Here is a 25,950-nt window from a genome sequence, read left to right on the forward strand (position 1 = left end):
TCCCTGGCAATTACAGACCAGTTAGTCTCATGTCTGTCATCTGCAAGGTGTTAGAAAGGATTCTGAGGGATACGATTTATGACCAAATGGAAGAGCATGGCTTGATTAAATGCAGTCAGCATGGCTTTGTGAGGGGCAGGTCATGCCTTACAAATCTTATTGAGTTCTTTGAGGATGTTACTAGACAAGTTGATGAGGGTCGAGCAGTGGATGTGGTGTATATGGACTTCAGCAAGGCATTTGATAAGATTCCCCATGGTAGGCTCATTCAGAAGGTTGGGAGGAATGGGATACAAGGAAATTTAGCTGTCTGGATACAGAATTGGCTGGTCGACAGAAGACAGTGAGTGCTAGTGGAAGGAAAGTATTCTGCCTGGAAGTCAGTGGTGAGTGGTGTTCCACAGGGCTCTGTCCTTGCGCCTCTACTCTTTGTAATTTTCATTAATGACTTGGATGAGAGGATTGAAGGATGGGTCAGCAAGTTTGCAGATGACACAAAGGTTAGAGGTATCATTGACAATATAGAGGACTGTTGTAAGCTGCGTGACATTGACAGGATGCAGAGATGAGCTGAGAGGTGGCAGACGGAGTTCAACCTGGATAAATGCGAAGTGGTGCATTTTGGAAGGTCGAACTTGAAAGTTGAGTACAGGATTAAAGACAGGATTCTTGACAGTGTGGAGGAACAGCGGGATCTTGGTGTGCAGGTACATAGATCCCTTAAAATTGCTACCCAAGTGAACAGGGTTGTTAAGAAAGCATATGGTGTTTTGGCTTTCATTAACAGGGGGATTGAGTTTAAGAGCCGTGAGATCTTGTTGCAGCTCTATAAAACTTTGGTTAGACTGCACTTGGAACACTGCGTCCAGTCCTGGTCGCCCTGTTATAGGAAAGATGTGGATGCTTTGGAGAGGGTTCAGAGGAGGTTTACCAGGATGCTGCCTGGAATGGAGGGCTTATCTTATGAAGAGAGGTTGACTGAGCTCGGACTTTTTTCATTGGAAAAAAGAAGGAAGAGAGGGGACCTAATTGAGGTGTACAAGATAATGAGAAGCATAGATAGAGTTAATAGCCAGAGACATTTTCCCAGGGCAGAAAGTTTTAACACAAGTGGTCATAGCTTTAAGCTGTTTGGCAGAAAGTATAGAGGGGATGTCAGAGGTGGGTTCTTTACGCAGAGAGTTGTGGGAGCATGGAATGCGTTGCCAGCAGCAGTTGTGGAAGTGAGGTCATTGGGGATATTTAAGAGACTGCTGGACATGCATATGGTCACAGAAATTTGAGGGTTCGTACATTAGGTTTGCCTTACATGAGGATCAACATCATGGGCTAAAGGGCCTGTTCTGTGCTGTACTGTTCTATGTTCTGTGGAATGAGATCCCAGTAAGTTCCTCATGTCTATCTCACTTCACTCTTGATGCTGAGGACCTATGGCTAGACCAATGAAGAGGAGACACTGTGTATGCTCGACCTGCTCTCCATTGCAGTACCTATGCTAACATCCAGAGTTATGCATGCCAGAGCCAGCAAAGTACTGATAACATTGGTGGAATTCTGCAATGTTGGATCAAATTTATCGAGTGTCTCTGACAAACAGCTTTGCTGTCTCTACAGTTATTAATGTCTGAGGACAGATGCTCACCATTTGCCTGGCCTCTGGCAGTGCTCTGAGTCAGTGATGTTCTCACCAAATTGTGCTCCCAGGTATAAACTATTTAGAGAACCTACTGAGATGAAAGTGTTGGGAGTTGGTGGAAGGTGCAATGGTGGCATTGCATCCTCTGAGGGTTCAGTGGCTTTCTTCTCAGAGATGGAGCTGAGAGTTTTGGCCTCTTAGAGGATGTTCACGTGGAGCTGCTGGTATTTGCTTAAGAGAAGAGAGAGTTAGTTGCCTATGAGGAGATGAAGAATGAGTGAGCATTGGTTGTAAGGGGAGAGCAGCGTTGCACAGCAGAATGTAACTTACTGTATTGGTTCCCATTGAGGTTTCCGCATGAGTGGTCATGCCCTTCTCTGGGAAAATCTAGTACTTTCTCCTTGTTTGCCATCTCTCCACTGGACTTGGATATTTTGACCTGGTTTTGTGTGTTTGTCATGTGTTGAGACAAAGGGAGGTATTGAGTATGATAGAAGAGATTGCAAGAGCAGTTTGTAGTGATGTTTGAGCAAGAGAAGGTGAGGAGATGTCTGTAGTGAGTGAGTGAGCAATGGTTGAAAAGATTAATAGTTTGGGAGGATGATCTGAGTGAGAGTTATTCAAAACAGATACTTGTAATTCAGGAGCTTGGTGAGATGCAATGACAATGTTGGAGTGAATGGTGGCTCTGTGAATGTAAGGTAGCAGGGAGAAGATAATGTCACTTAATCTTGAAGAATGCAGAAGATCACTACATTCTTCCTATGGTGCTGGGCTTTCTTCTTAACCCAGGACATAACACTGACCTAAGCTGCAAGTTGAATCCAGGCTAGCTTGATGTGATGTCATGGCTACCTGTAGTGGTCAGTAGGTGAGCAGACTGTTTTACTCTCCAGCCACCAACTCCTCAAGGGGTCTGTCAAGTGGGAAATGAGATTTTCTTGTGGTCCACATCCTCAGTGATAAAGGTCAAACATATAGTTATGAGGGACGGTTCCTAGATTGCAGCATTTGAAGTGGTGTGCAGCTGGACTTTGAAAGTTTGCCCATGGTGTGACGACCAGAAGGATTTAGCAGTGACAGCGGTTCAGTCTCCCTGGCTGCATGATTCCTGAGAAAGGCCTCCTCCAGAGCTGGCTGGCAGATTTGGTGAACAGTGGAAAATGAAATAGTCACGCTGGACCAAGGTAGACTATCTGTCAAAACACTTCAACTGAAAATTGCATCTGAGTCTTATCTTTTTTTTGGCTGTCAGTTGCATTGAGTTTTTTTTTGGGTTTCTCACCACAAGGCCATGCAATATCTCTCGTTGTATTGTAACACACCCACCTCATTAAGTAGTTGAGCTGCCCCTTTGCCCCTTCTAGCTTCATCTTACCACATGCTGTTCCTGGAACAACCAGCTACTTACCACATATCAGCTGAAAGACCAGCATCGCTGGTTCCTGCCCCATCTTTGAAAGACCACTGTGCATCCAGGCAAGCACTGCCAATTGACCATTGCCTCAACTAGCAAATCAGCCACAAAGTTCACTGGTCGTGACAAACAGCCAGTGTGGCTGACTTTCCCTCACACGTGCAACCCCGTTCTCTCACCCTAGTCACTGTTTAACCACCAGCCTACACAGTTAACCCTCCTTAGCTGCACCTTGTCTGAACACAGTCTCAAAGTCAAAGCTCCTTTACTGCAACGCTCATTGGAGACCTGCAGCTTGTTATTGTCCAAATGGGGGACATCACATACAGACAAGTAATCAGACAATTCCAAACATAAGCTTTTATTTACAGTCCGCAAAAGCAATGGCAAATGAGTTGAAGAATACCCAGATCACCCATGATGTAAACCAAATGCTGGTGTGATCACCAATGACTATTCTACAGCTCAAGATGGCCTGCTGCAGCCAGTTCTTGTCTACTGGAGCCAGGTATCACTCAGATCCTGTCTGGTTTGTAGTGCCCAATGTAGCTGAGTTCTGTCACTAACAAGGAGAATTTTTTTTCCCCAATGTCCTCATTCACCTCCTTGGAAAACTGCTCCTGGTCCTCCGGCTCCTCAGCATTTGGTGCATTGTCTTGTAGCCTCCTCAAAATATGCAGGACCCAGGCAATCAGGATGATATAGCACACTGTGTCTGGACTGTATTGCTGTCCTGCACAACACCAGCAGCACCACAGTCATCCCACTACTTGCCAAAGATGTGCAGATTAGGTGGTTGGCCATGGTAAATTGCCCACAGTGTTCAGGGATATGTAGGCTAGGTGCATTAGTCAGGGGAAATGTAGAGTAATAGGATAGGTGAATGGGTCTGGATGTGGTACTCTTTGGAGAGTCGGTGTGGACTTGTTGGCCAAATGGCCCTTTCCATGCTGTAGGGATTGTATGAAGCAACGGAGCTACATCTTCAGGAGCCCCATTATCTTGCACGGTGTAAATTGCCTTGGACTAGTATTTAAACCCTAATCATATTCATTCCACAAGAAAATGGGTGAAGGCATGACTAGATGTTAAATGTAGGTGTAGTTTGCAAATGCATGTTTCACATTTTCACCCCTTCAACATCTTAGCATCTACTATCTTGGTTTTACTCTTTTGACCATCAAGCTGACACTAAGTCCACCCACCCAGGGCAATGTCCCAGCCATCATCCAGTTGCAGTGAAAGACATCTAGTGAAAAGTAACTGATAACAGGGAATGCAGATTGTGGTGGATACTATCACCACCATGCTCTGCCTGGTCACAAGGTGCTCCCCATAGTCTCTGTGAGCCCTTTTACCTTGTAGGAGCTTGACAGCTCATTTCTACTTCTCTCTCCCCTGTGGAAACCTACCATACTGAACTCCAATTGTCCTCCCTAACTCCCCAGGCTTGCTCTTACACTGTAATGATGCCAGTTCTGGACACTGGACTCCCCAGTATGTGCCCTGGTGATGGTCACTGCCAATATTCCCCTCCAAGTTTCCTACCATGCCCTCAAAGCCTTTCTGCTGCTTATACCTTGACTTTCCCCTGGTCCACACCTCAACACACACTTATGCTTTCCACCCCCAGCCTTGACTGCTCCACACCTTCAGACAGTGATTCACCTGTACAGACCCCCTTGTATCCTCTTCAATGATCATTGTACAGACCATTATTCATCCCAAACATCTGACCAACTTTGATGAGCAATTCATGGTTATAACTGACCAGATCCCTGACTGCTGTCTTGCAACTCCCCAACTGATGATAGGCAACTGCCCTGAATGGAGAAAGTGAGGACTGCAGATGCTGGAGATCAGAGTCGAGAGTGTGGTGCTGGTACAGCACAGCAGGTCAGGCAGCATCCAAAGAGCAGAAGAATCGATGTTTTGGGCATAATCCCTTCATCAGGAATGCTTGTGTTGGCCCTACAGAATGGTCTGTTGCCCATATCTATAGTCAGATATGTCCCACCCATGACTGATGACCCAAATGGATGACTGATCATTGCGAAACCCCCAGGGCTGTGCACAGGTTGTGTTTGTGACTGACAGTACCGGAATCTTGTGACCAGCAGCGGCCCTTCCTGGACTGGGCTGAGGACTAGCTCCCACTCAGTTTCTGAAGTTGAGTAAAGTGGAAGTATGTTTACACATGCTGTGTGTATTAGATTGGTGTGTCTGTATGCTCTACAGCAAGCTGTCCCTTGACCTGGACTAATTCCTCATGACAGGCATGGCAAGCAGTCTGTCTGTGTGTCCATTCAAAAGAACCGATCAGTGTGATAGTACAGATAACCTTCAAACTCTGTCTGAGGTGCCAATGCGCTAAAAGGTATGACGCACCATGGCAAGGCAAGGTGAGGCCTGAAATGCAGTGGGCATGCAAGTAGGCACTAGGTTAGCTGGCGATGAGAGCGAATGGGCTGCCGTGAGCTGCTGCCTGGTTCAAGCTGCCACCCAGTGCCTGTTCTTGTGCACAATATGCACTTGCAGCAGCCACTCAATGCTAGTTATTGGTGTACCCTGCAAAGCAGGTTTTTTTCCTAAGCATTTTGCAAGTGGGTCTGAGAGTTTGCATGAGGTCAAATGTCAGCAGCCAATTTCTGTAGACAAGGGCCAGTGGCTATTAACCGTGTCCTGAGATGCCATTTCATCCTGAGCAATATGGAGACTCCCTGCAGCCAGTGGTGAGCTGAAGCTGGTTGATACACGCCTGGATACCCATGTCGAGAATTCTTGATGTTAGATTGCTTGGTGTGTTTGGTAAAGTAGGAAGGTGAATATTAATAAAGTGGGATCTGTGTTTAATAAGTTAACATGCAGTTTTGCACTTCATACATAACTCTCTGCTACCTAGTCAGACGTCCCTCAACATACAGTAGTTAAATATAAGATGTATCAGTGCTCGTGACATCAAGATAGGCCTTATTAGACTTCTCATGCGATCCCATCATAATTCATGCTGTTCAGACCCCAGTATGATTCCGCCCACAGTTTCTAACATTTGTGCATTGTAGATTGATGTGTCAACATTAGAGGGAGCCCTTCAGGGAATAATTAACAGTTATCCTTTATTGTAATTACGTTGTAATCCTTTCATGTAGAATCTTAATTCGCTAATAAATTGAAATTAATTTGATTGTGGATGGTGACCCTTTTACAGTTCTGTGAAAATAGTTTTGTTGCCATTTATGAAGGTAAAATGCAGAAGACTAAATTGTAAATGTATATTTGTACGTTGTTACCATATGGCAAGGGTTTTTTTAAAAGGACCCACAGGCTAGATATTCTATAATCAACCTGTTCAGAATTGTTATTACAAAGCCCTCGAGCAGGTGGGACTTGAACCTCGGTCATACTGAGATAATCACTTTGATTATCTCTGAGTCTGATATAATCATTTGAAACAATATCACAATTTTAAGTAGTCCCTGTAGCAGTTGCCAAAATACAAATTTAAACTCACTTGAATCAAGAGACTGACAGGGAGGAACCTGAACTGTCTGGTGTGTAGCTAATTAGGCCCATTAGGTACCAACTTGGGATATGTCTATGGAACCACTGGAATCATCCTGATGGTGGACCAGCCCCAATTAAGCTGAAGCCTGATGGGTAAAGGTGACCTATAGGCTATGGGCTGAGGCACCTTGACTCCTGCTTTAAATGCCATCCCTCCCAGAGATACTTTGGTCTTTGGCTAAATGCATTCAGTCTTACAGACTAAATAACTATTGGGATAACACAAGTATGCTCAGGAATTCCTCTCTACACAGGCAGACTTTCTAGTTCACTGAACAACAATTAGAAACAGGAACCTTTGTTGTTTCTTTTTCTCCTCGTTGAACTGGGCAAGAGGAAGCTAATTGTAGCACCACTTCTACCACTCAGCCTTACATAAACAAATTTATTCAAGACAAGAAATGTACTCTTTTTGTTCTCTATAGCTAAGTGAGACACATTGTATAACATGTTGTTGGACACAACAACAATCACAACAGCTTTTATCCAGCAATATTTAGATAGCTTGTTTTGTAACTTATAAAACTAAATTTTTTGTACGAAACTGTGTTTAAAATATGAAGAAAGTAACTGAAACCTCCTTAAATATGTATTCACTAGAGATATATATATAATTTTGATTGTCAGCTCTGTTTGTACTTATTATTTAACCTTTAGACACCTACTTACGTAAATAAGCTATGTGATATGGGTACCACAATGACATCATCTTTCCACTTTTCATTAGGAGACAGTCGATGAAAACCTATTTCATGCCAATGAAAGTATTAGCATCTGGTGCAATCTCTAACAGAAAGTATGAATATAAATATGTGCTAAATATTTAAACGTGCCATTGCAATACATTTACTGACAATTTAATCTTCCCAATGGAAGAAAGAAAATATTTGATCAGACAAGTCTCTCTTTTCAGAATTTATGCAACACATTTGGAAATAAAACAGATGATCATCTGTTCTGTTTGATAAATTTGGATCTAACATAAAGGAGAAATAATGTTCTGCTTATTATGTATTACAAACATTGCTGCAAATAACAAAGTGACCAACTTTTACTCCTGTTGGGAAGTTAGTTTAAAGCTAGATGGAAATATGTCTGAAGTGTACAACTTTATGTTAATGATAAAGAACATTTCTCCTAACATATAACCGACATTTAATTTATTTTTATATTGCATGGTATTCTCTCATACTTTTCTGGAAGGTATGCTACATTTTCAAAGCAAGGGGCCTGTGGTTAAGAGAAATACATTTCATAGAGATATAGGATGGATGTAACATTGGATGACATTATATGATTATTAACAATTGCTTGTGTCCTTAATGCCAATTTTGGGTCACTGATGTCGTGAAAAGGCTTGATATCAGACTAGCATTGAGCTGAAAGTACGGTCACAATTTGTTAAAGTATCGTTGTGAGAATGAAGTCATACCCTGGTATGTCAAGCAGGTTCCCATTATTGATTTATTTAATGGTGGACTATTCAATTTTGAGATGGATACCACCAAGTCTTCCACTGTCTGCCCTCTGCCAAACTTCAAACAGCATTCAGAAGAGATAGGTTACGTAATGTTTCCTTCTGTAGTACAGGATCACATGCCCAACTGTGGCACCCCTATTTAACCCACCTGAAATCATCTATTGTAGCTCAGATTAGAAATCAGAAATATGCCTTGTTAGATCCGTGCAGCCTGATCCTTCAGTGTAGCAAAAAAGATGAGTTGCCCTTTTACAGTGAATATCCCATTTGATGCTATCATTTCTGAAGGAGTACAAATGTCTCTTATATTTCCATGAAAATAAAACGAAAAGTAATTTACTGTCACTTGTATGATTTTGAAATCTCTAAGATGTATGGAACATTTAAACATCAGATTCACATTCTGGCTTTCACCCTTACAAATACTAATCTTTTAACTGTTCACCTAAAACGTTGGCATTAATATATCATTATTTATTAGAATGACTGGAGTCTTGACAGTGAAAATGTTGCACTTCAGCTCCTTCAGTTGCCCTATGATATAAATGTACTGATGTCGTTTTCTAAATAAACAGAAGGTAACTCACCCCAGATTGTTGAATATGGTGGTTCTCTCATAAGTGTGACAGCCTCATAACTCATGCATGGTGCAGGTGGCAGTGAGTGATGTAGACTTTTCATGCATGTGAAAGAAGACCTAACTCAATGAACCTGAGATGTTCTGTCAGGATTCCTTTTTTTTAACAATTCTATTGAGCTCTTTTTTTTCAAACATATGCTCAGGAGAAAATTAGTATCTCTTCTTTTGTGTTATTGTTGTTTACTACATTCACCCCTATAAAACAATTCTCTTAAGAGTAATGTGCTTTAATAACTTACAGTAAATTTGAGATCCATTTTACTTATGAAATTCGTCTCACTCTCACTCCATATGTAAACTGCAATTGATGGAGTATGTTACATTTCTTCTTAAATTGTATTTGATGTCTCTAGCTGCAGTACCCCATCTCATTATTAATCATATCAATGGTTCAGAGTTGTGTATAAAGCAATTCCATGTACTGTAGGAGATTTATTGACTGTTCCTTCATTGCCCTGCAAGTACTGTCACTTTCTTCCATCTGTTTTGATCCTTGAATTTTGAACTTGTTTTGAATTGGTTATCTCCCTTCTTGTCATTCACTCTACTACACTTCATCACCATACCTAAAGCTCTCATGTTAGTCCTTGTAATGTCTTTTTCTTTTATGGCCTCACACATGGGGATCTTGGCAGCCAATGCAGATCTGAAGTCTTTTTTACTCCACATTAATATTTGTCCAGCCACTCTGAGATTTCTTCTTTGCTTTGTATCCTAGAACAAAAATGAACAGCCTTCATTGCCAGAGGGGGATAAAGGAAACATTTCAGACATTCTTGAAGCACTGAACGATTTACATGAATGACTGAGAGGAGATTGTTACAAATTGTTCGAAATGGCGACAATTTGTCCATCAAGCTGCCTTGACATACAGTGACATGATGAGACATACCGGTAGCAGAGTAACTAAGAAAGGAAGTGAATCCTGCATTTCAGACCACACTATCTCATGGAACATCCTGCCCCATTTTCTTAAAGATTAATGGGCCAAGTAATTTGGTCTATTCAGAAATTGAGTCATACAGCATGGTAACAGGCCCTTCGCTCCAACTCGTCCATGCCAAGTTTCCCAAACTAAGTAGTTCCACTCGCCTGCATTTGGCCCATATCCCTCTAAATCTTTCCTATTCATGTACCTATTCAAACATCTTTTACCAGCATCTACCACTTCCTCAGCAGTTCATTCTACAAACGAACCAACCTCTGCGTGAAAGACTTGCCCCTCAGGCCCCTTTTAAATCTTTCTCCTCTCACCTTAAAAATATGTCCCGTAGTTTTGACCTCCCCCACCTTGGGAAAAGACCAGACAGGAATAACCATTCAGTCCCTCGAGGCTGCTCTTAGCTTTGTAACAATCATGGCTGAATGAATGATTCAATTCCTTTATCCATACTATCCACAAACTCTGAATGCCATTTATAATCAGAAATATGTCAACTCTACTTTAAATATATTCAAAGACTGAATTTCCATAGCTCTCTGGGGAAGATAACTGCAAAGATTCAAACTCTGAGTAAAAATGTCACATGAAGATCCCCAGTAGAAACCTGAGATCTGATTAGACAACAGCCTTTATCAACAGCCAATCAATTATATTCTGAATTATTCTGCATAATTAACACTGTACTTGAACCTGTAATGAGAGCCTGTAAGTTTTTGTTGTTATCCTCCAACATGTCTTTTGGAGCAGTCAGCATTGGCTCATCCTGAACAACAATTACAACTGATTTACCCTTGGTTTCCAATGTACATCTTACCTTCATGCTCCCAGGTTTCTTCTAACTCTTTCATCTGACCTTTCTCACCTTCCCCTTCCAATCCCACTGTGCTACAAATTTTTCTTCAGAATGTCAATCTCTAAAAAATGAGATTTGTGCTCTCCATCAACTAATCTATGCTGAATATACATCAAATTCATATGCTTTTTCGAATCACAATACATTGTGCAGAATATTAGGAGACTCAACCTTCAAGTTAAGTCTGACTTGCTGTTATTCAAAAAGTCCACCCTCAACCTTCAGTTTTTCTGAACACATCTTTAAACTTGCTTTGTTCCATGAAACATGACAGTATGTCATCACATCGCAGTTCTGTGTCAACATCACCAGAAATCCTCTGTTCAAATTCCTCTAGTTCAGCTTCAGCACATATCATAGCCCAGACACCATCTTGGGCAAAGATGTAAGTGTTATCTGTAATAACAAAAGTCCTGAAAGTACTCAGTACATCAGGTAAAGTATGTGGAGAGGAAGATAATATGTCAGCTTGATAACTTCTTAGAACTCATTTCAGATTTCCAGTACTCATAATACTTTGCCTTTTGTATTAATAGAATCCATGGCTTTGGCCATGTTATGTATTATTATTCAATTCAATCCCTTCACTGTAGCTTGCATGTTTGATTATATGAATTGTCTTCCAACAACTTTTCACTATTTTTAAATTTGTGGAAGTTGATTTCACATAATAGATTGATGATATCAGCTGCAAACATGGATCATTTCGGTATCCAGCTGACAAAACCCACCTTTATTTCTACACACCTTATTTTAATCCTACAACCTCTTGCATCCTGTTACACTACTTAACATTAAACTCTTGGATGTGTTACAGCTTCTTCAGCAGGACTTTGGGAAATTGAAAGCTGCTGTTTCTGGTGATACGAGCTGCAAACTCCATTCCCTTCATGATGCCTCCAGCCACTCTTTGCTTCTCTTTTTATTTAACAAATTCACACATAACATTAGTGTCCTTTCTAGCCTGAGCTGAGCACCAAGCCTGATATTCTTTCCCCAATGATCCATCACTTCTGGCTTGGCTGATAGACATCCATAGCCTTTTGCACAATGCATGAATCTTTTGCCCGCATCTCCGAACCCAATCACAACTTTACTCCACTCAACCTCTGGAACCTCCTTTAGACCAATACGTTTGTGTTTATCATTTGATCATTTGACTTTAGCCTTCAATGCATCCTGACCTCCCTCTAAATATTAATGACAAGACTTTCAAGCTTCGGCGATCTGTTTTGTGAAATCCTTTTTCAGAGGTACTCAATCTCTGTCCTTCCCTTTTGTCCTTTAACATCCGCTGAAAATTCATCCTTTCTCCACACATATTCAGTCACTTCTTCTTTTGCACGTTGGCTCAATATTTTCATTCCCATTGTTACTATTCAGTAAAGTGCCTTTGGTCACTCAATAATTTAGAGGTGCTATTCAAAAGTGAGATGGTAATATTGCTGTATCACAAAGATCAATATCCTCCCAAGCTGCAAGTTAGGAAGAGGACAAGAACACTAATTTGTTCTCCCTTTTTCTCGAGTCATTTCCATAATTATCTACTCATATGACGTCTTCAGCATCACATGCTTCATCTGCTCAAACAACCATTGTTCATGAATCAAGCAAGCATGCAGGTGTTCACTGTTCAACATTGGATCCATTATGATTAAACTCAATGCTGTCCTCATCTGACTTTCATAGACATACACTTTCCCAGCCATAGGTCATTGATTGGAACTTTATTGTGATATAGGTAGTTCTCCTGTAACACTATAGTTGTGTTCCAGTGAAACTTTGCTTAATAGAAAATCACTTAATAGAAATAATGGAGCCTATGGGAAAAGTGGGGTTGGGGCAGATCAGCAAACAAAAAATACTCACGATCACTCAAAAATCACCCAAAAGCCTAACACAAAGTATAATGCAGCCTGGATGAACCTTTAAATCATATTTATTAACAAAACAAAAGTAAATTGAATACATTACATTGAAAACATATTGTTAATGTAGGGACAGAGGGTCATTATCATCACCATCTTCAGGTGCAGCTGTGATTGCGGAAGTACATGGCTGTGGTTTATTATCTTCTGACTGTTTCTTGGGGGTTGGTTTAGATTGCGTGATATGCAGGTACTAGAACATATTAGAAAGGCAAATGATATCTATAAGAATAGTGCAGTACTGCAGGAATTGTACAGGGCTTATACAGGAGATATACAAGAATATTCTTGTCTCAGAGAGACAGCAATGAATGGTCATTAGTTTAATTTTTGAGATGAAGCTGTTCAAGGTATAGTACTGCACCTCTCACATGCTGTGACGGCAGCTGACATCATTGTGTGCACAGAACAAAGCATGCAAAACAATCACCTCTGGATTCGCAATATTGCAAGCAGAGGTAAGCATTCTCTAAAATAGCATTCCCTAATTTCCTAGCAACATTATAGGCAACTCGTGCTGCTGAAACACACTTTAAGGAAGATCTACTTGTACCACCATTCTGACTGAGATTCTGTGTGTAAGTACAAGTAGGAGTTTTCCTAGTCATGATAGGTTAGAACTGCACTACTTGGTGAATTTGTCCACTCAGTGTCATTGCTGGGCTGACAAATTCTATTAATGACTGAGAAAATCATAAAATATTATAGTACTTCCTGCAATGACATTTTTTTCTTTCTGTATCTATGTGCCAATATAGCTTGTACTTGATTTTTATCTGCTGTTTGTTTCTTCTCTATTTATTTTATTCAAGAACTTGTTTATAGCCCAATAGTCAAGTGACTGGTCATCCAATCACTTTTTTTCTTTGATATCAAGGGATCTATTGTGCAATTCTACTATTTTCTGTATGTATGCAAATATAATTGCCTCAGATGTTATACCTTAAAAATATACTAGTAATATCTCAGGATATATCTCAGGATTACATTAATACTATTTCGATGTTTCCATGCACCTTGCACTGCTCTGTAATGCATCTTGGGAGATTTTATCCTTTAACAACATGGTAACAGCAAAACTTGATTTGTTCTTCAGAGGAAACATTTCCTCATGATTTGCAGACCGAAAAAAAGTTAAGAAGGTAACAATTCTCCACAGGACACTTATGAATGTGATAATCATTGCTGTTAAATGTGGCTAAAGAAAAAATATCATACAGTTTATGTGCCATAATATCAACGCTATGACTTTGCTTTCTCATTAATCTATGTCGGTGTCATTGAGACAAAGTATTATCTATCAGATCTCATCTTAGCCTACTACTCTCCAAGGAAAATAACCTCAACTTCTCCAATTTATCCTGATGTTTCTCATTCCTGGAACCATTCTAGTAAACTTCTTGTCCACTCTCTCTAATACATTCACATCCTTACTATAATGTGGCACCCAAGGCTGTAATCAGTACTCTAGCTGTACTCTAACAAGTGTCTTATACAAGCTCAGCACCAACTTCCTGGTTTTTGATTCTATGCCCCTATTAATGAATTGTAGAATGCTGTATGCTTTATTAACTGACCCCTCTATCTCTGTGGTCAACTTTAGTGACTTGTGCATGAATACACTCAGGTCTTCTCTTGTCCTACACACCTTTTAGAATATTATCCATTATTTTTTACTGCCTATGTTCTCTGTATAAAATATATTACCTCACATTTCTCTGCAATGGACTTCATCTTTTTTAAAAAAATTAATTCAGAGGATGTGGGCATTGCTGGTTGGGCCAGTATTTACTGCTCATCCTCATTGCCCAGAGGTAGTCTGGAGTCAACCACATTGTAGTGGGTCTGGAGTCACCAGTAGACCAGACCAGGTAAAGACAACAGATTTCCTTCCTTAAAGGACATTAGTGAATCAGATGGTTTTTTTCTGAAAACCAGCAATGGTTTCATGGACATCATTAGACTTTTAATTCCAGTTTTTAAAAAAATTGAATTTAGTTTCCATTATCTGCCATGGTGGGATTAGGAACCTGGGTTCCCAGAACTTTACCTGGGTCTGTGGATTAATAGGTTAGTAATAATACCACTAGGCCATTGCCTCCCCCATTTACACTCCCAATCGAACAAATTGTCCGTATCTTTTTGAAATTCTGGACTGCTCTGCTCACAATTTACAATGCTCCCAAATTCAGGTGATTTTGAAATTGCTCCTTGCATGTCAAGATTCAGATAATTTATATCAGGAAAAGCAAAGGTCTCAGTATGAACTGAGGGGGGCCTAGACTACACATGTTCCACCAATCTGAAAAATATTCATTAACTATTATTTTCTGGAACCTATCCCTCAGCTAATTTTGTATCCATATTGTTACTGCTGTTTTCACTCCATAGCTATAACTTTCCTCTGTTGTATGGCATCGTATGAAACACCATTCAGAAGTTCATGTAAACTACACAATAGCCTTGCAAAATCAACCCTCTCTGTTACCTCTTCAAAAGCTCCGAGGTTAACCATTCCATACCAGCTCTTCCAAATTAAACAATAAAGTGTGATTTATTATTTGATTATGTTTCAGGGCACAGTACTGTTGAAAAACACATGCTTAGGACCAATCAGTTTTTTTTCAAAAACACAATCACCTGATAGTTGAGTTCAGTGCTGGTACAGATTTCGCCTTCGCACAGTTTGACGTTTGAACATTGACATCTTGTCAGTACATAACTGACAAAATCCTGTATCAGAGAGATAACCACGCTGAAATTGTGACAATATTGATAGCAATCACCTATACATTGGAGCTTGTATTAGTCTTCTCATCCAACCTCCGCTCTTCAGTCCTAAACCCTCCCTACTTCGATTCCGTCAACTTTATTCCTTTTTTGTTGTTTTGATATCATTCCCATTACTGACATCACTGCAATATTCTTTCTAAGTCATCGGTTAAACAACAAATGTCTGCCAACGTACCTTGCTAACCAATAGGTTTGTGAATTGTGTGAATTATTTTCAATTGTTTTTTTCTGAAAAATGCTGACAAATTAATTCCTGTTCTTCAAAATACTTCTTGTCTGATGTTGTTTCCACCTATTTTTACCATAACGGTTTTGTATAACTGCATTAAACTGACTGTGTAAGGTGAACAAATGGACTTCATTGTGTAACACAAGTCCATTCACTTCATTTATTTTATGGCAGAAGTTCAGTTCACACAAAGCCTTATAGCAGTTGCAGAACTCCAATTATATACATCCATAAACTGGCTGACACAGAGCTTTTTAATTTAAGCGAGTCTCCCTGATCAAAAATGGTTACAGTCATGTATCAAGCACATCACTAAATCCAATTCACTTTATCTTGAAAGTGTTTTAATCTACAACGTTGCAACACATAAAGCGGTAATATAATGCTGCAGCCGTTTCTGATACACATTTTTGTTGTAGTGCACAGCCGGGGTTGAGCTTTTCAAAAGCTGCAAAGCTCCCAGGGCTTTCGCTTTGTTTTCACTTTCTCTATCTGGGGGTTCATAAAATCAACAGCAATATCGAATCTCCTTTATCGAGTGATAATCTTTCGATGCTTGTTTTCTGACAGTCGAGAAAAAGTCATTCACACTTGTTTATCAGGGGTGATAACAAGGGACAGGGTGGCAAGCTTTCTGAGCCTCTTAATTCCCTCTTCGAGGTGAAAAGTGGTAGATAAACAAAAGGGAATTCGTAAGCACTCATTGCTAATTTGCTGTGGCGCTAGAATATTTAAATAGATGGTGGGCGGGAATTATTTGATAGACGCCTTTTAATCTAATGTATTTGAAAAGGACGAATCCAGGGAGTATTTTATTAAAAAAAATACAAAATGCAAACCTCCAGGGGACTGGTGACTGAGATCCTCCCCTCCCGCCCACTCCCTCGCACCTACCCAGCTCTGAGTGGTTTCATCACTTGACTTTCTGGTTGCTGTAAGATGCAGGTGCAGACACGCATATGCTGGTGTGCTTTTTCCACATGGTTCTGGGTGCAGACAGCAGTGTTATGCAGCATATCTAGGCAGTGGCATTACAGCATTTGTTTCTTTCTCTCTGTGCAGCTGGTGTGAATGACTTGCTGCCGCCTCCAAGACCCTGCATGACCCGCTGTATCAGCCGGAGCTCCTAGTGGACAGCTGCTCTCCTCAACTGAGTGAATCCTGTCGCTTGTCACCGACTCGGGAAGTGAGGAAACGGTTGCAGCACGACTCGTTATTGTATTACATATATATATATTTTACACACACGCACACACATTTCTTTTCTCTCTGATGCCTGGCATCTTCTCCACATTCGTCCAATCAAGATATCTGGAGAAGGACTTCCTGCATCGTACATGAGACGGATTCTCGGCAATAATATTTAAAGAGAAAACAAAAAGAAATCTCTCATAACAAGGCAAGGGTTTTTAATATCCTTTGTCTTCCGAGCTGGAGTCACGCTGAAACAGCCTGGTGATTCTGGAGCAATGAGACTGAGGAGGAAAATCACCGCTTCACTCAGATGTTCAAGGAGCTGTGCTGTTTCAGCACAGTGGATTGGTGTGGTGTTAACCCTGGTGTTTGGGATCCGGAATGTGAAGGCAGAAGCTGACGAGGAGTTTCAATCTGTGTATGTGTGGAAACCAGGTAGGGCCAAAATAATTAAGGCTCTCAATTATTTTCAACCAGATAATGTGTTAAATGTTGGGGGCTCAGTAGTGTGCTGTCCACCCCCCTACACTGGAATTGTACCCTCCCCCACCTCCCCAAAGTACTTCAGTCTTTTATTATGGGATGAGACTATGTATGTGGAGTAGGATTGTTTCTAGATAAGTTTGTTTCTGTCCTGTCGGATACTCATTTCCAAGACTATCACCGAGCTGACAGTCAGAGCGGGAGGGCGGGATGCTTCGGCATCATCCCCAGAGCGAGGGAACACCCCCCATTCTGTGACTGTGGAGCAAGTGAATGCTCCAACCAGCAGCTCAACGGAGTGCGAGAGAGAGAGAAAATCACTCAGACACGGAATAGAAGCGGCGGTGATCATTAGTGGGATTTATTATCGGAGCCCCACAGTGTTAGGAGAATCCACTCGATCAGTGAAAGTCTCTCTTGTAAGCCAGCTCGAGATTGAATTATTTGAACATTTGCACAAGCGGATGTGTTGAGTTAACGAGCCCGAGTTGGGGGATCGTTACATCAGGCAAATAATAATCTGGTAGTTTAGATTTATAACAGTGGCATTAAACATCTCTCACCTTGCTCCAGTGTGAGTTCAGGAGAGTATGAATGGGATAGTCTTTAGATAATGTATCGAGGAGCTCAATCTCTAATCAAATCCGGACGCACTGAAGACAAAGGAATAACATTTGCAGAGATTTCCCCCAACCTCTTCACGCTGTAACTTTGGCGGAAATTCTGGCAAAATGGCGTAAACACAGGCAGAGCTCACAGGGAAATGTTACCTCACATGGAACAGTGCTTAGTCGATAGCCTAACAGTGCTCTCTCTGGGCGCTGGGGCGAACATGCTGTTCAGTTCATTTAACATTGAAAGACCGCTTCTCAGTGGTCAACCTATCCGGCAACACAGCAGAGGTCTGTCAACTTCACAGAGAGACACCAAGACCAGTACTGTCATGCAATGACACCCTAAGGGTAAATTCATCAATCTCACATACGCCAGTTCGTGGCCAGTGCACGTTGGGGGTCTTACCTCTTCCCCATTCTCCTTTGAAGGATAATTACCTCCCCCAGTGCCTGGTCAGTGAATTCTGTGATAGGACGTGGAAATGGCAGTTAGAGTATAGAACATTACAGTACAGTACAGGTCTTTTGCCCCTCGATGTTGCGCCGACCTGTGGAACCAATCTGAAGCCTGTCTATTCCATTTTCATCCATATGTTTATCCAATAACCATTTAAATGCCCTTAAATTGGCGAATCCACTACAGTTGCAGGGAGGGAATTCCACGACCCTACTATTTTCTTAGTAAAGAAACCACTTCTCACATCTGTCCTATATCTATCACCCCTCAATTTAAAGCTATGTCCCCTCGTGCTAGCCATCACCATCCGAGGAAAAAAGCTGTCACTGTCCACCCTATCTAACCCTCTGATTATTTTGTATGCCTCTATTAAGTCACCTCTTAACCTTCTTTTCTCTAATGAAAACAGCTTCAAATCCCTCAGTCTTTCCTCGTAAGACATTGCCTCCATACCAGGCAACATCCCAGTAAATCACCTCTGAACCCTTTCCAAAGCTTCCACATCCTTCCTATAATGCAATACACCAAATGCAGCTGCACCAGAGTTTTGTGCAGCTTTGCACAGCTATAACATTTCCACTTTGTGATTTCCTCCTTATTAGATACTGACACAGTATCTCAAATTTATGTGCATTAGTCATACATATGACAACCATTAAACATTGATAATTCCTTACACAGTGAACAAAAAAATCCTACTTACATACAGTGCAGACTGTTCAATTTATAATGAGACTGATATTATGAAGCTGAAAACAGAGTATAGTTTGCCAAGAGTTCAACAAGAGTCTGATGCTGTCTTTTATCTCTTGCTGTCATCAAGCCAGAACAAAATCCCACATAGTTTGTGCTAAACACAAAGTTTTTCAAATATGACATATCTTTCTAACTTGATACAAATCACTGTGCTTTAACTCAGTAGGTGGTCATAGCATTGCTACTTTCCCAATTACTTTGAGTCAATCTTCTAAAGGTGGGTTTGATTGCTGGAAACTAAACTTGAACTAATGGATGTTAAAGGTGAGGCTTTGATATTAAAGCTTGATTTCAGCAAGTAAAAATTGGGATAGTCCCAATCTAAATTGGAATTTCAGACACCAGTATATTAATCCTTGCTAATTTTCGCAAAATTGCTGTCAGATTTCAATATTCCTTATTCAATACGAAATATCACGAAGTATGCCTCTTAACCAAGAAATGACAAATAAGCAATAAATAAACATTAAATTCTGTGTGACTGTGGCATTAAATGGAAAGTGGTATGAGTAGGTATTATGGTGTTCAAAAGTGGTATGTAACTATAGCAGGTCACCACTTGCCCAACCTAGATTTTGCTGGAATTGAGAGTGGTGCACCAAACCAATGATGAACATAAAAACGGAAGTTGCTGGAAAAGCTCAGCAGGTCAGGCAGCCTCTGTGAAGAGAAATCAAAGTTAATGTTTCAGGTCCAGGAGCCCTTCCTCAGAACATATGATGGAAATATCTCATCTGCATTTGTTCTACCTGTTGCATCCTAGTAACACTGGATTCGCGGAATGTTCCTATACTAGTGGCATCCAGACCACAAAATGCCTCCGGTTTGGGAAATGAATGGAGATGAATTAAAAATTGAAGAGGTGGCATTAGCAAAGTTAGTAAAACAAAGAGGTTAAGAATCAAAACAGCCTACTTAATTTCAATATCATGTCCAGCCACCCATTTCTTAGCAAGTTGCGGTAGCAGTATGCCTCCTCTTATTTGAGCTGTACATTCATATACAGTATTTACATATATACACACAAATTGCTCAATATCTTCAACATTCAGCAATTGTATCAGGACACCAACACCTGCAAGTTCCCTTCCACGCCATACACCACCAATTTGCCACTCTAACTGGGTCAAAATCCTGGAACTGCCTTCCGAACAGCAAGGACTTGAAATGGTTCAAAGTCGAGAGCAGCATTCGAGGAGCAGCAGAATCGACGTTTTGGGCAAAATCCCTTCATCAGGAATTCCTGATAGATAGCTTATGCCCGAAATGTCAATTCTCCTTTTCCTTGGATGCCACCTGACTTGCTGTGCTTTTCCAGCACCACACTCTCGACTCTGATCTCCAGCATCTGCAGATCTCACTTCCTCCCTGTAATGGTTCAGAAGGTAGTTCACCACCACATTCACCCCAGAACAGTTTGGGTGGGTAATAAATAAAGGCCTAGCTAGTGATACCCATATCTCATGAATAATTTTAAGCAAACCTATGTGTCATGGATTTAATTTATAATACTCCTGTAGAGGTTAGATCCAGTTGATGATAGGTTAACTTGCAAAGATATTGCTTTTATTAACTTGAGAAGGTTAGCTAGAATCATTTTAGTTGTATCTCCAGATAGAACGATCAGCATGCAAAAATAAAATTCGACCGATGTCTCAAATTTCAGTATGAAACCTGAAAACCTGAAATTGGCTGCTCAGGAGACAACTGTGGAAAGATGGCAGCAATGTTTTAGGAACTCAAACACTTTCACAGGTCGAAGAAGGCTCTCAAGGGCTCGAACATTGGCTTTTTTTTAATATTGTGTAACCTTATTATTTCCATATTTTTCTGTGTATTGATACTAGCTTTGCATTCGTGGATCTCAGATGCATTGCTGCTAAACATGTATTATTATTATTTATATATGTTATTTATTGTTAACAAACTTAAAATGTGCCAATACAGTCCACATTAAAAGCATGTAAATTAATTTAAGCCAGTAAATTGGCAGCTTAGAAGGATAATTCCCAATATTTAGAGAATGGCTGAAGAATTGTGTTTTACCTTGTCAGCCTGGGGTCAATACGAGTCTGTAAAAGTCAGATAAAGAAAATTCAAGCTGAGGTAGAAGTCTGTATAGCTCGGAAGAAACAACCACCTGATTGGTTAATTTAAATATAGATACCTTAACAGTGGATTTGGCTGGAATAGTGACGGAGGTTGCATGGTTTTTATTTATATCATTTATAATTGGACTTTATCTCACTGGATTGCTTTTACCTGTTGTAATAGTAGAGGAGTGCATAAGGTATCGCAGGAGAAATCACTGTATCCAGCGCACATACTGGATTCCTCTGAGCGGGACACATTACCATTCAAATATTGTAAAGTTACTTTATGCATCACTGGTGTTATGAAGTAATCTTACAGGGGTGATGGGTGATGCTGAACTCAAGAGAATATCTAGCAGAGATCTTTGGCATGACCTTCCAAATCCGTGACCTCAACCATCCGAGAAATACAATTGTAGCAAATAGGTAGGAAGACCACCGCCTACAAGTTCATCTCCAAACCACATGTCATCCTGATTTAGAAATATGACATATTCATTCACTGCTGCTGATTTCCTGACTATCAACACACTAGGTTCACTTACACCACAAGTAACACAGCATTCAAGAAAATAGCTTGCTGCCTTCTCAAGGACAGTTAGGGAGAGGACAATAAATATTGGCCTCGACAATGATGCTCATATCCTATGAATGAATTAAAAACAAAAGACCTCTAAACTTTGCCAGAGAATAAACCTCGGAATCTAGGTTAGAATCAGTGACACACCCATGAACAAGCTTCAGTTACCATATTGTAAGGAAGCTTCCTCTGGAACTTCCCAACCATTTTCTTTGCAGCGTCAGGCATCTGGTGTTTCAAATAACAACACAGAGGCCGGTACCTTGTCACTAAGCCATCCCAGATTCTGACGTATCTTCAATGCTTGACAGAGAGGGAGAATCCTCAAGTTCCGGAACAGTCGGAAAGGCTATGGAGAGCCAGGCATGTTTTGTTCCTGCACTGTCTGTGAGTTTGCAGCTTTCATATGGCCCATGTGCTTGTTCAAGACTGTGGCACCGACCTAAACTTCATATGTCACTGGACCTGACCTCGCGTCAAACATGTCTCTTACCCATGCAAGGCCATTCCAGTGGTTCCTTCACCAAACTTCATCCCCTGAAGTAAACTCTCTCACTCAGTGGAGGCTTGTGTCCTGCATTACCATTCCAGATGCTGTTTCTCCTTCCCCTCACCAGGTCATGGAGGATCAGATTTAACCTGACGCGCAGTCTTCTCTCCATTAGCAACTCTGCTGGAGCTATCACTGTAGTTACATGAGGAATGGTCCTATAATCAAATAGGAACCAGGGCTGTTTGATATTTAGTGAAGCTGTAGGCTGTTTCTTTAAACCTGTTTTCAAAGTTTGGACTGCTCCTTTTGCCAGGGAGAAAGTGAAGACTGCAGATGCCGGAGATTGGAATCAAAAAGTGTGGTGCTGGAAAAGCACAACCAGTCAGGCAGCATCCGAGGAGCAGGAGAGTCGATGTTTCAAGCATAAGCTCTTGATCAGGAATGCTCCTTTTGCCAGACTATTGGAAAGAGTACTACAAAAGATGCATGCAGTTTTTCTAACGTCATCTCCATGTTTGACAAATTAACTCTGTGCATGTCCAATTGCTTTGATTTGGCATCCACATTGACTAAGAACATTGACCTCATGAAAGGACCTGCATATTCAACGTGTAACTGAGTCTAGGGTTTACTTGGCCATACCCACGAATGTAGGGGAGCTGCTGGTGGTAACCTTTGTGCTTGTTGGTACTCTGGGCACTGCCCCACCAATGTGGCTAAGTCTGTATCCAATCCTGACCATCAGACATAACTTCTCACCACCATCTGCATTTTGGAAACCCTGAATGACCCTGGTCAAGTTCAGCCAGTATTCGGTTCCGTGAAAGTGAGGGCTGCAGATGCTGGAGATCAGAGTTGAAAAGTGTGGTGCTGGAAAAGCACAGCACATCAGGCAGCATCTGAGGAGCAGGAGAGTTGACATTTTGAGCATGAGCTCTTCATCAGAAATGCACCTTTCGCCTGATGAAGAGCTCATGTTCGAAACATCAACTCTCCTGTTGTGCTTTTCCAGCACCACACTTCGACAGCCAGTATTCGATGGCAACCTTTGTTTGAGACAATCACTCTTGCTCTCCATAATAATATGCCATCCTCTGTTATGATCTGGTCTTTCTGCATCCCAAAAAGTTTCAAATCTGGTTGTGACAGTCCTTTGGTTTTCCCATCAACATCAGCTGCTTCAGATTTGCTAGGCTGGAGCTTTCAGCGTACAAACTATCCATATTTAAAGACTGGTCCTTATTTGGTCAAATTTTGGTACTTCCAAAATAATCTATTGTCTTGTTTGGCTTGTTGTTTGAGATAATGTTTATCTCCCTGGGTGGAGATTGCTGTTGCACTGGTCAAAAATTGGCCATGAACTATTTTCTGAATGTTTCTGTTTATTCTGGTTGACATATGAAACCATGTAACTTACAGAGGCCGGAAAATCAAGGAGAAGAATGTTATTTTCACTAAATTTGAATCAATAAAATATAATTGAGTTGAACAATAAATATATTTTATTTGCTATCTGGTGACAATGACTTCCTTCAGCCAACATTCAAGCACTGATAGACCTTACACATACTATTCCTACCTTATCAGAGCAAAGTATAATCTACTGAATGAAGCATTGCATGCTACAGAATTGATGATCTGCTAGACTGAGAGTAGTTCTATTTTGACTTGGATTGAATCATTTTGCAACTAGGTGGAACACTTACCATAGAAGAGGTAATCTCAGGAAATTTTATTTTATATTTTCGTTTGAAAGCTGAAAAGAAAATAAAGCAAATATCCTGTCCTTTCATACTTCCAGTTTGTTGGTGGAATCTATATACAAGGAGATTTCAGAAATTTGCACAAGGAACAAATTACAGTTGAAGAACATTATTTTCCTTCAAAAATTATGTTTTATGTTTCTGTAACTCTAAGTATTCATTGTGGTGAGAGATGTCAGTGTTAAAGAAGACAAATTGTCTCCACCTTTTGCTTTCTGAGCATTCCAGAACAGTTTAGATGCTCCATCTGTTTTTTTTTTCCCCAAAATATTCCATGATCTTAATTTCTGAGGTATTTCTTGATCTCATTTCATTTGCCTGATATATTAATTGCTTTCTGAGCATTCCAGAACAGTTTAGATGCTCCATCTGTTTTTTTTTCCCCAAAATATTCCATGATCTTAATTTCTGAGGTATTTCTTGATCTCATTTCATTTGCCTGATATATTAATTTTCTCTTCTTGGGTCTCACTGAGTGAAACTGGCAATTTTTGGACAATTTTTGAGCTAAGAACTCAACCTAACTCAGAATAAAGTTTAGATTGCCTAATACACTACAGTTAGCATCCCTGCAAGAATTTAAGAGATTGTCAACCATCAAGCCTCAAAGGGAATGTTGAATTATCACCTCTTGAGGTTTGTGGACCACTTCCTCTATCTCATTTATGTGTTTGTCCTTAGATATCTGAAAGTTTTGAGTGCAAGTTTAGGGTATTTTCTAATCCACCTATTCAGGAATGTTATTACATACCTCTAGAAGCAGGTGAGACTTGAATATGGTTAAAATCAGGACTACAGAATAAGGTTCCACATGTATGCCAATGTTATGCAGTTCCATTACCTCTCTCACATTGCACCATACCGAGCATACCTCATTGCATATATGTTAGATTAGATTAGATTACAGTGTGGAAACAGGCCCTTCGGCCCCGCCGAAGCGCAACCCACCCATACCCCTACATTTACCCCTTACCTAACACTACGGGCAATTTAAGATGACCAATTCACCTGACCTGCACATCTTTGGACTGTGGGAGGAAACCGGAGCACCCGGAGGAAACCCACGCAGACACAGGGAGAACGTGCAAACTCCACACAGTCAGTTGCCTGAGGCGGGAATTGAACCCGGGTCTCTAGCGCTGTGAGGCAGCAGTGCTAACCACTGTGCCACCGTGCCGCCCACGGTGGCACAGTGTTGTCAGATTGCTTGTCTGAATTCCAACATAGTCATTATTTTCACCAATTGAACATTTGGAAGGTAACAGCCATTGTGTTTGAAGCCTGTTGCATTCTCCATGCCCTAATATTGCTTGGATTCATATTCTGCTCAGGTTGAATCAGAAAGTTTGTCACATCAGCATCCAACACAACACCAAGATGTGCCTTCAATCCAACGTCACTTTGTAACACCATGCGTCTCCACCTCTGAATCAGTTCATTTGCTGTTGAAAGCATCTCCCAAGCTTTGATCCATTCCAGGTGTAACGACTCCAATTCCATCCTGGCTGCCCTCTCATCACCTAAGCTTTTTAAACTTTTGCTGATTCCACACTTATTGCCAGTAGGCTATCCCACATTGGGACCAACTCATCCAATTTCCTTGTCTTTGCTTCATTCCCCTAAATGTTTCTTTTAAAATTTTGAATTTTATATTTAAACACTTTTATGAATTCACCACATCTTATCACCTGCACTTCCTCCAGCCTTGCAACAATCATCTCCTCATTCCTTTTTAGTGTGAGTTCATTTTTATTTTGTCCCAATATTGGCAGTAATCCTATCAAGTGTCTGGACCATACAGTTTGGAAGTCCTTGCCTAACTCCTCTTCATTCTTCATTTTCACTTATGACTGTCCTTAAAATGGACTTTGTTAACCAAGCTTCTGATCATCCTTCTTAACACCTCCTTTGGCTTGATCTTTCCTTTAATGTCAATTGAGTGTCTTTGGATGTTACTTTACCATAAAAGTACTGGAACAAAACAAAACCACTTGCATTTTGTGCGGCCTGTAACATAGTAAACTTTCCGAAGGC

The 25,950-nt window shown here is 40.7% G+C and overlaps 1 protein-coding gene across 2 annotated transcripts in view; it reads left to right on the top strand.

Annotated features, from left to right (window-relative positions):
• LOC122549803 (thrombospondin type-1 domain-containing protein 7A-like) overlaps positions 1-25,950 on the top strand; it is a 589,911-nt gene that overhangs the window by 175,327 nt on the left and 388,634 nt on the right. Inside the window, exon 2 of one of the 2 annotated variants that reach the window (XM_043689852.1) lies at positions 16,546-17,112. In XM_043689852.1, coding sequence (XP_043545787.1) covers positions 16,953-17,112 — 160 coding nt within the window. In that variant the 5' untranslated portion in view covers positions 16,546-16,952. Of the gene's footprint in view, positions 1-16,425; positions 17,113-25,950 lie in introns of those variants that run through there. The other variant, XM_043689854.1, reaches the window with a different exon arrangement.

This window comes from Chiloscyllium plagiosum, chromosome 5, assembly GCF_004010195.1.
Source record: "Chiloscyllium plagiosum isolate BGI_BamShark_2017 chromosome 5, ASM401019v2, whole genome shotgun sequence".
Lineage (NCBI taxonomy): Eukaryota > Metazoa > Chordata > Chondrichthyes > Orectolobiformes > Hemiscylliidae > Chiloscyllium > Chiloscyllium plagiosum.